Source organism: Rhinichthys klamathensis, unplaced genomic scaffold, assembly GCF_029890125.1.
Source record: "Rhinichthys klamathensis goyatoka isolate OS25496 unplaced genomic scaffold, OSU_Roscu_1.1 h1tg000613l_1, whole genome shotgun sequence".
Lineage (NCBI taxonomy): Eukaryota > Metazoa > Chordata > Actinopteri > Cypriniformes > Leuciscidae > Rhinichthys > Rhinichthys klamathensis.
In genome coordinates, this window is record NW_026607066.1 from 364,141 (window position 1) to 377,530 (window position 13,390).

Sequence of the window (13,390 nt, forward strand, 5' to 3'; positions counted from 1 at the left end):
AAACTGCCTATTTTCTTCTTCCAAGTTTGGTATGTCTGGACAATAAGTAAATGTTTAACCCAAAAATTCAAATTCTGTACCAAACCTTTAATATTAATTGTAATATTGCATAATATATATAATGTGAAGTATAATTGGGGTTATTTTGCTCATATATCAAGGGCGTTTTCAGGGTACAATGTCCAGTAAGAGCATCAGTAAGACCTTTTTTTATTTCCTTAACTTTGGAATGAATCACAGAGCTCATAATTTGCTATGTTTATTTTTTGCCTTTTAAGCTGTATGTGGCACCAAAAAGATGTATGGTAAACCATAGTTTACCTATCTGTTATTGTGTGTGCTTGTTACCATTAACCACCAGTAGGGGGCGGCACACTTAAACGTCAAGGCTGGATGAGTGCTGCTCTGACCAGCGTTGCCATGGTGACAGGGCCCAGTGTGATGCAGGCCAGGCTTGATGGAGGGAAACAGAGAGGGCAGTGTAGAGCTGAGAAAGAAACGAGAGCAGAATACCAAACACACGCCTGTTTACAGACCTCATACCTGTTTTTCCACAGAATCTTAGAGCAGCAGCACACTCTCTGGTTGTGTTTGTCCCACTGTATGCGTATGTAATCACCACTGGGTTTTTAACCTGTGAGACTGCATATTTTTCGCAATTACTCCGATTTGTGCTGAATATAATGCTTATAACCATACTTTTAATAGTTTAGATAGTGTTGAGTGTGAGCAGTGGGCTGAGGGTGTCAGCAGATTGATCTTGTATAGGGGATGGATGTCTAATAAGAGTAGACTCATTAGACGACACGTTCAGGCTTAAGGTGTGACCGCAGGGTTCCTTTGAGCATGTTTTTAAATGATGGTTAACTATGATCAAGTCTCCTCTACAGTGTGGTTTGAATTATATATATATATATATATATATATATATATATATATATATATATATATATATATATATATATATATATATAATGTTTTGTTGTATTTAATTGCAATATTTGTTTTCTTTTATTTTTGTATGCATATATTTCAAGTAAACCGGAATTGGATTGTGAAATTGGAATTGGAAACGAAATTACATATATTTTTTTTAGGGCTGTCAAATGATTAATCGTGATTAATAACATCCAAAATAAAAGTTTTTTTTTACATAATATATGTGGGTGCATTGTGTATAATTATTTTATATATATAAATACACACACATGCTTGTATATATTTAAGAAATATGTTCATGTATATAGATTTATATATAATTTATATTATATATAAATATAAATATTTTATATATAAATTATATTTTTTTCTTAAATATACATGCATGTGTGTGTATTTATATATATACAAAATAATTATACACCGTGCACCCACATATATTATGTAAAAAAAACCTTTTATTTTGGATGTGATTAATCGTGATTAATCATTTGACAGCCCAATTTTTTTTTTATATGTACATATTTTAAATTATTATACTATATTATAGTATTTAATTGCAATGTAACATATACATACAAAATAAATATTTCAAAATATGTTAATATAAACAAAAATAAGGTCAGTTTTTGTCTGATTATATTAAAGGTGCAGTCTGTAAGAATGACAGAAATAGGTACTGCAGTCCAAATTCAAAATATCGGAGATTGTCGTGTCTCCTCAGACTCGACGGCGCTCACACGAGTTGCCAGTTTGAGCACACGCAACCGGAACGAGCGCAATGGACAATGCAAGTTGGCAAATTGGCGACGTGCAGTATCACAGACCAAAACGATAACAAACTTGTTTGATTATCTAAGTTAAACGGTGCTCCATATCTGCCTTTAACCTGAACACGGTTCATACAGAATTGGAAGTTGGAACATGAATTTACACTGGACCTTGCTGGTTAGTCTGAGTGTCAGACACTTTCTTCACTTATCTGTCAGGCAGATGGTTTTTTTTCTTCTTCTTTTTCCAAGAGCCTTTCTGAACCAAGTTCCATTTCCTGCTTTCATGCACAGGCAGAGGAAAACGTTCAGAAAATAGCTTCGACTCCAAAGAAATTTGCAAATCTTGACAGTTCTTTCATTTTCCATCTCCACAGCCAAGTGAGTAAAACAAGACTCTGTTCAGTTACTGGATTTCGTTTTTCCTAGAACTTAGGGCTGGCGTCAGCTGGCAGTGATGTTTCTGAGTGGCACCAGGTCCTGTATTCACACGCATGCACACTCGCTCACTCTCTCTCTCATCTCGCCGTTCTTAACGGCGGATGCTTTGTCTGATCCAGTAATCTCTTCTAAACACACCGTGCTTTAGTTTATTCTGATGGGCATTGAGATCCAGCGGGTAACTGAAGATACACCCTGGCAACTGAGACAGTTGTATTACACACTTATATGCAGATAAATTCGCTGGAATGAATCCAGCATGCTTTGGCTCTCTGTGTTAAGTGGGTGCTCGCAGTTGGGAGCTTATCGGTATCCCTGCCAGGTGCAGTTGGTTCCATGGCAATTTGTTCTCTAATGACCTGTTTTAGGAGGGATTTGGGGCTCGGACACCAAATGGTGTCCCCCATACCTCAATAAGCAGACGCACAAGCATTAATATACACAGACTTATCTTTCCTTCTGAATTGCCAGCTCTTGGCCTGTATTTGGATGGTGGAGTCAAATACAGACTGTTAAAAAAATAAAACTAAAGACAGTGCAGCTACTCGGTCATCTTCACACAAGGATTATGGACACACTAAGCAAGAAAAAAACAGTCAGCCTCGTAAGATAAGATGTGCACCATTGGGCCGTTGTATTTTCTGTCTAGAGGGCCTGCATAAATCAGCAGAGAGTCAGCAAAATGAAGCAGAACCGCCGGCCGCACAACAGATATCATACAGCAGTTTGAAAGCTGCAAGATGAATTAGGTGCTCCAAAAACTGATTCGCTTAATAAACAATAAATAATCCACTTAGAAAACATCGTTCATTCCTTTATGTTCAGGAGTCATTTTGTTGGCCCTTTTTTTACGTTGATTTTGTGGTTCTCTCTGTGCTTTTTGTGTGCGAGTAATGTGGTTATTATTGGTTTTAAGATATGCTGCACTCCCCGTTTAAAAAAAAAGCTGTAATCATATATTCTTCACAAAACACTTGTTTCCCCGAAAAGGTGCTTTTAGACACTTTCTTTGCCCTGCACTAAAGCCTTTTCCATATCACTCACAATGCACATAATAAGATTATGTCTCGTGTAATCTACTCACTGTCTGTAAAAAGTGCATGGGTCTGTGTAAAAACACACCCTAAACATTTCAGTACACTACATTATTTATTTATTTTTTTACCCCTTTTGTATTTACCAGGCCAAATAACGGCACAGTAATTAAAGGAGGCGATATTCCAGATCAGGGGTCTTTAAAGAGAGAGACAGTGGGCCTCCTCCTTCCTTACATCATGTTTTTGCTCTTTGGAACAGTTTGCCGATCTTTAACATTCAAATCATACCAAATTGACTTGGTGTTCTTCGAGAAGTGGTCAAAATTAAGAATTATTTCAATGAAATTAAAGGCACACTATGTACGATTTTTTTGCCACAAGAGGGCGCAGTTTTCCAACAATAACAAAGGCGTAGTAGGTTGATGACGCAGTGATGAGCTGAATGATGGGACTTGCTGTCAAGCTGATGGATCTTATAATGTTTATGGATGAGTGCAAACATTCATGTTTTTTAACATTACAGTGGTATGAAGCAGGTCGCGATTGCTAAAGAGACAGATATCACACGCGAGTCCCGCGGATATAAAGGAATACGGACATTTAATTCTACCGTACTACCCGCATGTGCTGGATTACTCACACAGGTCAGTTTATTAGACGAATTAAACTTGTGAGGTAACGCAGCGCTGCTTCACTTGGTCTAACGTTACACTATCACACTAAACGGCATTTAAATGTGTGTTGGAAGTTATAATGTTATACTACGTGTTAGTTCGTTTGCTATACAAAACTAGCAGTGAGCTAGATCAACATTAGAATAACATACTGACCATATTCTAACATTTTATCATGTTGAGCTAACGTTATACACTCACCTAAAGGATTATTAGGAACACCTGTTCAATTTCTCATTAATGCAATTATCTAATCAACCAATCACATGGCAGTTGCTTCGATGCATTTAGGGGTGTGGTCCTGGTCAAGACAATCTCCTGAACTCCAAACTGAATGTCAGAATGGGAAAGAAAGGTGATTTAAGCAATTTTGAGCGTGGCATGGTTGTTGGTGCCAGACGGGACGGTCTGAGTATTTCACAATCTGCTCAGTTACTGGGATTTTCACACACAACCATTTCTAGGGTTTACAAAGAATGGTGTGAAAAGGGAAAAAAATCCAGTATGCGGCAGTCCTGTGGGCGAAAATGCCTTGTTGATGCTAGAGGTCAGAGGAGAATGGGCCGACTGATTCAAGCTGATAGAAGAGCAACTTTGACTGAAATAACCACTTGTTACAACCGAGGTATGCAGCAAAGCATTTGTGAAGCCACAACACGCACAACCTTGAGGCGGATGGGCTACAACAGCAGAAGACTCCACCGGGTACCACTCATCTCCACTACAAATAGGAAAAAGAGGCTACAATTTGCAAGAGCTCACCAAAATTGGACAGTTGAAGACTGGAAAAATGTTGCCTGGTCTGATGAGTCTCGATTTCTGTTGAGACATTCAGATGGTAGAGTCAGAATTTGGCGTAAACAGAATGAGAACATGGATCCATCATGCCTTGTTACCACTGTGCAGGCTGGTGGTGGTGGTGTAATGGTGTGGGGGATGTTTTCTTGGCACACTTTAGGCCCCTTAGTGCCAATTGGGCATCATTTAAATGCCACTGCCTACCTGAGCATTGTTTCTGACCATGTCCATCCCTTTATGGCCACCATGTACCCATCCTCTGATGGCTACTTCCAGCAGGATAATGCACCATGTCACAAAGCTCGAATCATTTCAAATTGGTTTCTTGAACATGACAATGAGTTTACTGTACTAAAATGGCCCCCACAGTCACCAGATCTCAACCCAATAGAGCATCTTTGGGATGTGGTGGAACGGGAGCTTCGTGCCCTGGATGTGCATCCCACAAATCTCCATCAACTGCAAGATGCTATCCTATCAATATGGGCCAACATTTCTAAAGAATGCTTTCAGCACCTTGTTGAATCAATGCCACGTAGAATTAAGGCAGTTCTGAAGGCGAAAGGGGGTCAAACACAGTATTAGTATGGTGTTCCTAATAATCCTTTAGGTGAGTGTATAACATTGATTTGTTTTACATTTGCTCACCTGTCTAATAAAGCTGTCAAGTCGTGACTCGTGAAGCTCTGTCGAGTCCAAGTTAGTCGCGGACGTGGAGCTCTCGGCATCTCAAAAACGCCACACGGATATTGATCCTCATTTTACTTCTTGTTTGTCCCAAAGTCTGCTTGCCATGGTTTATGTTTGAAAGAAACAAGAACTGCGTGCCGCTAAACGTTACGCACTACGCAGTTGTCCACGTCTGTCGCCATGGTTACATCATGGCTATGGCAGTATGAACGGAAACCGTAGTTATAATCCATTTATTCACTTTTTGACCGTGAGAAGTCAAACAGTGACTATTTTTCCAGGACCATTTAAGCTTTTTGTGTGTGCGTGTTTGTGTTCACATAGCAAGTGCCAAAACCTTTACCAAATTTCGTACCATTCCGATGAAGCAAAAAAAAAAAAAGGTAAACATTTTCGGTTAAAGTTTTTTTCTTTATTTGAAGTTTTGTAGCCTATATGAAACATTTATTTTATTCCTTATTTAATTCTCTATATGAATGAATGCATGTTTAGCTGAGCCTATTGTAATTGTTCTCTTTGAATAAAACATTTGTATGCATTTGTTATTTATCTCATTTTAGTTTTTACTAACATATTTATGGCGGCCCCTTTTGAATTTTAAAACCACTGCTGTAGATTTATAGACATGGGGATTGCGATAAAACTTTCACATACCAGTAAAATATTTTGTACTCATTAGTTGTGAATGTCCACTCAAACCAACAGGCCATGACTGTACCTGGGTGGTAGTGACATACAGTAAGGTACTGCAAAACCCAATTACTGTCTTTATTAAAAATTCGTAAAATAAGCCAAGCCTTTGTTTTATCATCTCTGTCTTCACATCCCAGTCCGCGTGTCCTGAAGCTCCGATTTCGTCAGGTTTAACACTGTTTGGCCAGGAGTCCACTGTTGGCGTTGAGTCAGACTAAGCAGCATTGGAATAAAGAGTTTGTGATGATGGATGGGGGGTGGGTGTGTAGTCTGGCTGCCGTAGGTTTGAGTAATGACTCGCAACCTGTTGCAGGGATTAATTCACAGCGGTATGCCGCGGCGCTAACATCAACGCCAGACTGCACACACCAACTCAACAGGAAGTTTCACACTCGCATATAATTCCCGTTTTAGTTCTGAAAAAGCAGTCTAATGGGTTTCGCATCAAAATGTATTTTTAGACTTGGATGTGGCTAGATTAAGAAACGATCCTCCAGAGGTTCAATTAGAAGAGAAGAGCTCTTTTCTGACCTTCTAGTTTGCACATTGCCTGGCAGAGCTGTTTCTACAGATAATTGAACAGCCTGCTCAACACGGCAGCAATAACACGAACTGTGTGCTAAAAGTACATTTTTACCTCACTGTGCATTTCAATACAGAAACCAATGAGAAATGTTTGTGTATTTTACTGAACGATTAAAAATCCATAAATGTTCTGGATTTGTAGACCACCATATTAAATACACTCGCACTTAAATATTGAAAGCATTTCTGTGGCAATTCATTATTAAATATTAAATTATTGTAAAAGAAAACAACGCAGGGTAGAGACTTGGTTTTGTCTGTTGGTTGTTGATTGGATGGAGGCAGATCTAAATGCAAGCTTGCAGTAAATTGTAAGAAAGGGGCGGGGTTTAAATTGACTAAATGATTGGAGAAGTCCGGCACCAGAGAATAAATCTGTTGTTTCACTGGAAGATCCAGTTATGACATTTTGATTTAAATATTAGGTCAAATTAAAAAAATGAAACATATGCATGGATGAATCACTCACAATAAGATCAATAACATGCATTTAGAAAATTGACAGGGCGGATTTCTATTTCATGCTGACTTTAAAGATCCATAAATGCTCTGGATTTTGTGATTTCATTTTTGCAAAAATATGAAATATTGCAAAACATTTTTGTGGTTATTATATGTTTGAACACACTGATGAGAGTAAAAATGAGAGAGTATTAAAAAAAAAAAAAGGACAGCGAGTTTCAGTAGACCTAAAACACATCCTCCAATCATATGAGAAAATGGTTTGACGTTTCTGCAAAATTATTATCTATTTCAGGAAGGAAATTGCTATAAGTGCCCATTTGTAAAAGCATGTGTATGTTGATTTTGCTTTGTCCACATCGAACAGGCTGTTTTCATCCTGAGATGTAGACTTTTGAGTTGGTAACTGTTGTGATCTCATAAGTAGTTAATTTGGACTTTTTTGTTCCATTTATCTTTTCATTTCTTAGCCAGAATTCAATGCAGAAGTGCTGACGTGGTATCAGACTCCTCCAGTCTACACTTATCTTAGTCAGTGTGTTGTACAAAGGTAATCCCGTATTCCCGAAACTCCACACAGGAAGAAACGCATTGCAAATCACAGCGGTTTAGTGTCTAGGTGATGTTTGTGAACATGTGTTTAGCTTCACACTTAGAAATTATTGTGAAAAATCTCCACATCTTGATCACGGCTTGTAGGTTTAAGAAAATCGCAGGGTGTCTCCATTTGTTATTTTAAGATGCAAAATGCTGTTCATACCCTCTATGAGCCCGGACTGGTGTAAACTTCACAGTGGACTATTACCAGACAGTCTATGCTTGTTTATGTCATAAGTTTGCATTCGAATGAAAACCACAAGGACAGAGGATGGCATTTAGGACTTGCAGCCCTTAGTATCACCATTGCAATCAATTATGTATGTTCATGAAGTTTAAAAATGCAGTTTCATTTGATCAACGACAGACTACAGAGCTGGCGAGAGAAAACTGAGAAACTGATTACATCATTAGGCCTTAACGAGACTATCCATTCAAAGAAATTCTCCCGAAATGCAATATTCCCATTAATCCGGTAAAGGGAGATCCCTGGAGTCACTTGTACATGTGAGAAATCGAGAGTTTGTCGGAAGGCAATGCCGGCGAGTGATCTGGCATTGGTGCGGGCACCCAGCGGAACCACATTAACACATAAACAGCTTTTGGCTATTGGCATCTCTTTGAAATGGTGCTGGGTAAGCGATCTGTGTCTTCTGAACAGATGGTGGAGCTGAGGGTGGGAAATGTTTCACATGGCCCACTCTATTGCTTGCACTGGGTTGAGGTGGCAGCCAGGTATCCCCATGAGTGCGAATGGAGGTGTGCTACTACGTGTTAATGTCTCACGGATTACAGATTCACACCCATGCTCTTCGATTAAAATGTTTACAAATGTTTTTTTTTGTTACTAATTTATTATATTGAGAAACATAGTTACCAGACATACTTGAAGCAAACATCCAACACAATTGTAAACCATTATGGCTTATGCACTACTACCAATCAAACGTTTTTGAAAGAAGTTTCTTTTATTTGATCCAAAATACAACAAAAATAGTGATATTGTGAAATATTATTATAATTTAAAATAACTTTTCAATTATCTAAATTTTTTATTTATTTTTTAATGTATTTTAAAATGTTATTTATTCTTGTGAATTTTCAGCATCATTACTCCAGTATTCAGGGTCACATGATCCTTCGGAAATCATTCTAATATACTGATTTGGTGCTCAAGAAAAGTTTATTATCAGTGTTTGTAAACTGCTTTTTTCATGAATTTTTGATTAATGGAAAATTTAAAACAGCTTTTATTGGTTTATTTTTATTTTATTTCAGTAAGTCTTTACTGTCACTTTTGATCAATTTAATGCATCCTTAAAATATTTAATGCATAGCCTACTGAATAAAAGTATTCATTTCTTTTAAAATAATATTACTGACCCCAAACTTTTTAACAGTAGTGTTTACAGTATATGCGCGTACTAGCATCTCTTATAGCTGTCCACTTGCTCCATTTTTGCTCTCAAAAACTTCCTAAACTCCTACTATTTGAGACCAATTTTCCCCAAATACAATACAATAAATACAGGATACAAACCTGTGTTATGAGTGTTGTTAACGCAATACTATAGGAACGCTGAGGAATCCTCTTTCGACAACAAATATGTACCTGCTACCGATTATATTAGACAGTTTAGACACTGTTAGCAGCATTAGCCACTAGCAGGAACCTTTATCCAGTGGTAGTGAAACAATGAGTCAAAAGCAAACTGCACTAGGCACTACTACAGATATCTTCTGAGTTTGCCTATGATTCAGCATCATTAACGTGTGTTTTGCCCTTTGTTTTGCAGGAAATAAACTCAATAAAGACCTGAAGCACTACCTGAGCCAGAGGTTTCCGAAATCCTCAGCCGACTACGAGCTTCAGCAAACCATACGAGACAACCTCTACCGCCATGCTGTGCCTTGTGAGTATTTTTTTTTTTTTTTTTTTTTTCTATCTTTCAAACACTCAACTTCAGTGGACAGTCTATTCTCTGTACTGTACCCTTCTATATGTTGCTCTATTTCTCTCTATTATATTCTTTTGCTAAACCTCATATGCAGAAGCTGTGCGCGCTACAAAGTGATGGCTTGCCTTGGACTGTTTGTACTGAGGCAGTGGAAATGAGGACGCTATCAATATTCACAGAAATCCTCCTTTCGATCGAGTAGGTGGCAGCTATGTTCTTGGAGAAGTGTGATGAAATAGTGTGTGTTTTTGTATGTGTAGAGGAAGAGAGTATTGGATACGTGCAGTCAAGTGGACGTGCTTCAGTTCTATAAAACAGATGTTTCTAGAAGTCCACATAGATTTTTCCCTTGTGCATGTCTATCTGTTTAAACTGGCAGAGATTTGAATGTAGCCATTTAAACCAGCAAGGGCTCGTTCACACAGAATGCGTTTTGGCTTTGAAAAACCCGAGACGCGGGCAGTGGAATGGGGGGGGAAAAAACGCAAGGTCTCGTAAAAGTGAGCGCCGCGATTTTAGAATGACGTGACGTGCGCGAGACGCTGCAAAAGATGCAAGACGGGAGCGCAACAGTTATACATGTCCGTCTAGCGCGTGTTCACATAGAAAAACAATGGAAAAGTAGCGCAATGGAAAACCGCGTTCTGTGTGAACGGCCCCTAATACTGTATCTTTGAGCAATTTACACAATTTGATGTACATGTATGTCTATTGAGTTTTTCATAAATACATGCTATGCTGCTACCTGTTACATTTAAATGATTTGACACTAAAGCTCTGCTGTAAAACCTAGTGAGTAGCCTAGCCCACCTAGACTGCATTTTAAGGAATCATAGATGAAATTCTCATAAAAAAACATTATGCTGTTCTAAAAAGTAGGCAGCAACATTGTTCTTTTGTTATTATCATATGTAAATCCCAGAATGCATTGCAAAGAAATACAATTCCAGAATGAATTGCAAGGACATTTTTTTAAATTTTATGTTACTATAGTACTTTACGTTAACATCAGTTATTGGAATAGCTAACATGAAATAACACCCAATAATAGTTTAACAGCAATTATTATTATTCTTGGTTAATGTTAATTTTTACATAAACTACAGATCAAAAGTTTGGGGTCAGTAAGATTTTTTTAAAAAAAATAAAGAAGTCAGTACTTTTATTCAGCAAGGATGCATTAAACTGATCAAAAGTGACAGTAAATACATTTTTAATGCTTTTAACATTATATTTCAAAGAAATGCTATATTAGAAATGTCTATTCAACAAAAATATTAAGCAGCACAACTGTTTTCATCATTGATAATAAGAAGAAATGTTTCTTGAGCACAAAATCAGTATATCAGAATGATTTCTGAAGGATCACGTGACACTGAAGCCCGGAGTATAAATTATATTTTAATATAGTTAGTTCATGATACACAATACTAATGTTAATGATACCATTATTAACCTTATTGTAAAGTTTTACTAGAAAAATGATGATGAGGTTAAGTGCTTATGGAAGCGAGGAGTTTTCAGTTGTCTTTTGAATGTTGTCAGGGATTCTGTATTCTGGATAAAGGCGGGAAGATCATTCCACCAGCAAGGAACAATGAACGAAAATGTTCTGGAGAGTGATTTTGTGCCTCTCTGTGATGGTACCATGAGCCGTCGCTCATTTACCGATCGTAGGCTTCTGGTAGGGATGTAGACTCGTAAGAGCGAGTGGATTTGGATGGAGCTGAGCCTGTGATAGATCTGTAAGATAGATCTGGTATGCCAGTGAAGAGAGATGAAGAAAGGTGTGACATGGGCTCATTGAAGACGAGACGCGCTGCAGCGTTCTGAATCATTTGTAGAGGTTTGATTGCACACGATAGAAGTCCAGCTAGAAGAGCATTGCAGTAATTAAGCCTATGACCAGGGCCTGGACGAGAAGTTGTGTTGCATCCTCAGTTAGGAAAGGGCTGATCTTCCTTATGTTGTATAGTGCAAACCTGCATGACTGAGCTGTCTTTGCAGTGTGGTCTTTGAAGGTCAGTTGGTCCTCAAAGATTACTCCAAGATTTCTAGCTGACCTTGATGGGGTTATAGATGATGAAACCAGCTGGATGGTGAAATCGTGCTGTAGAGATGGATTGGCGGGGGAAACGAGAACCTCAGTCTTTGCCAGGTTGAGCCGCAAGTGATGTTCTTTCATCCATGCCGATATGTCTGCCCGACAGTTTGAGGGTGTATTCACACCTGCCTTGTTTGGTTCGATTGAATCGAACTCTAGTTCGTTTCCCCCCTTGGTGCGGACCTTTTGGGCAGGTGTGAATACAGCAATCGAACTCGGGTGCGGACCAAACAACCGAACCGAGACCCAGCTGAAGAGGTGGTCTCGGTACGGTTCCAAACGAACTCTGGTACGGTTCGTTTACGGTGTGAACATGAACCGACCCAATTGCAAGAAAGCACTGCGCCTTTGAGTTAACAGGCTTCCGTAGTCGGAGATTTTGGCATAATGGTTTGTGTTATTGTTGTTCAAGTGCGAAAGAGAATTCCATTCCGGCGCGCTGTCTGGCCACACGATACTGTTGCGCGTCTTTCTGCGCGTCGTGTGTGCATCATTGGAATGGAATGAATGAATGAGTGTGTGCATCAGGACATTCACATACAGAGCGTTCTCTTTAGTCTAATCGCGCATAGATGCAAAAAAATACAAGGATGATGCCGCGTTAAACTGGACAAACTTAATCGCAAGCGTTAACATTGACAGGACTTGTTAGCAGTATATACAATAAGAATCTCATTATTTGAATCTGTGAACATAGCCCCTCTCTATGAATGAAAACTTTATACCTTATCCGTCTTCTGCGCAGTTTCTTCATATTGCGTTTGTACAGAATAACACAAAATTAGTAAAATAACAAATATTGCAGTACGAAATATCTCCATGCTGAGCCTTTTTTGCACTTCCTGATTTCCCTACCTGAGAATCCGTGTCCAATGAATGGACGACTTTAGCACACGTGTGGTTTTGTTTACAAATTTTGGTTCACTTGCAAAAAGAGCAGTGTGAAAGCGAACCGTACCAAAAAAATAAAAATAATTGGTCCGGACCAAAGCAAGTGAACTATCGGACTTTCCTGGTGTGAATACACCCTGAGATTCGTACAGCTACTGTGGGATCATCTGGTTGAAATGAAAGGTAGAGCTGTGTGTCATCAGCAATGGTAAGATAAACCATGTGCCGGTATGATAGGTCCCAGTGATGTAGTGTATTTGGAGAAGAGCAGGGGTCCAAGAACTAAACCCCGAGGAACCCCAGTGATCGGTTGATGTGTACTTTGTGTACAAGTTCACTTGGTTTGTACTTTTAATAAGTGCAAACCAAGTAAAATTGCTATTTCAGCCATTATTTGTAAATGCTGTGTATATTTTATGTACAAAGTTGTATGAGTTTGCTTGGTTAGCTTAGCAACATGGTAATGCCAAACTCTACTGTGCAGGAGACGTGACAATTTATTTCAGTGGAGTTTGATGTTAGCATGTCACTAAGACAACAAAGCTACAAAGTTGTATGAGTTTGCTTGGTTAGCTTAGCAGCAACATGCCAACGGCAAACTCTACTGCGCAGAAGACATGACAATTTATTTCAATGTTTGATGTTAGCAAGTCGCTAAGACAACAATGTTAAACTCTAGCATTGAGTAAGGTAAGAGTCAGCAAGGCATCTGACTGGATTTTTGCTACAGCTTTGCTGACTTTTCTGTGCT

At 38.6% G+C, this 13,390-nt stretch overlaps 1 protein-coding gene across 1 annotated transcript in view; it reads left to right on the forward strand.

Moving 5' to 3' along the window:
* magi1b (membrane associated guanylate kinase, WW and PDZ domain containing 1b) overlaps positions 1–13,390 on the forward strand; it is a 145,977-nt gene that overhangs the window by 57,552 nt on the left and 75,035 nt on the right. Inside the window, 1 exon segment of the mRNA XM_056240786.1 lies at positions 9,483–9,599. Within this exon segment, the coding sequence (XP_056096761.1) occupies positions 9,483–9,599 (117 nt within the window).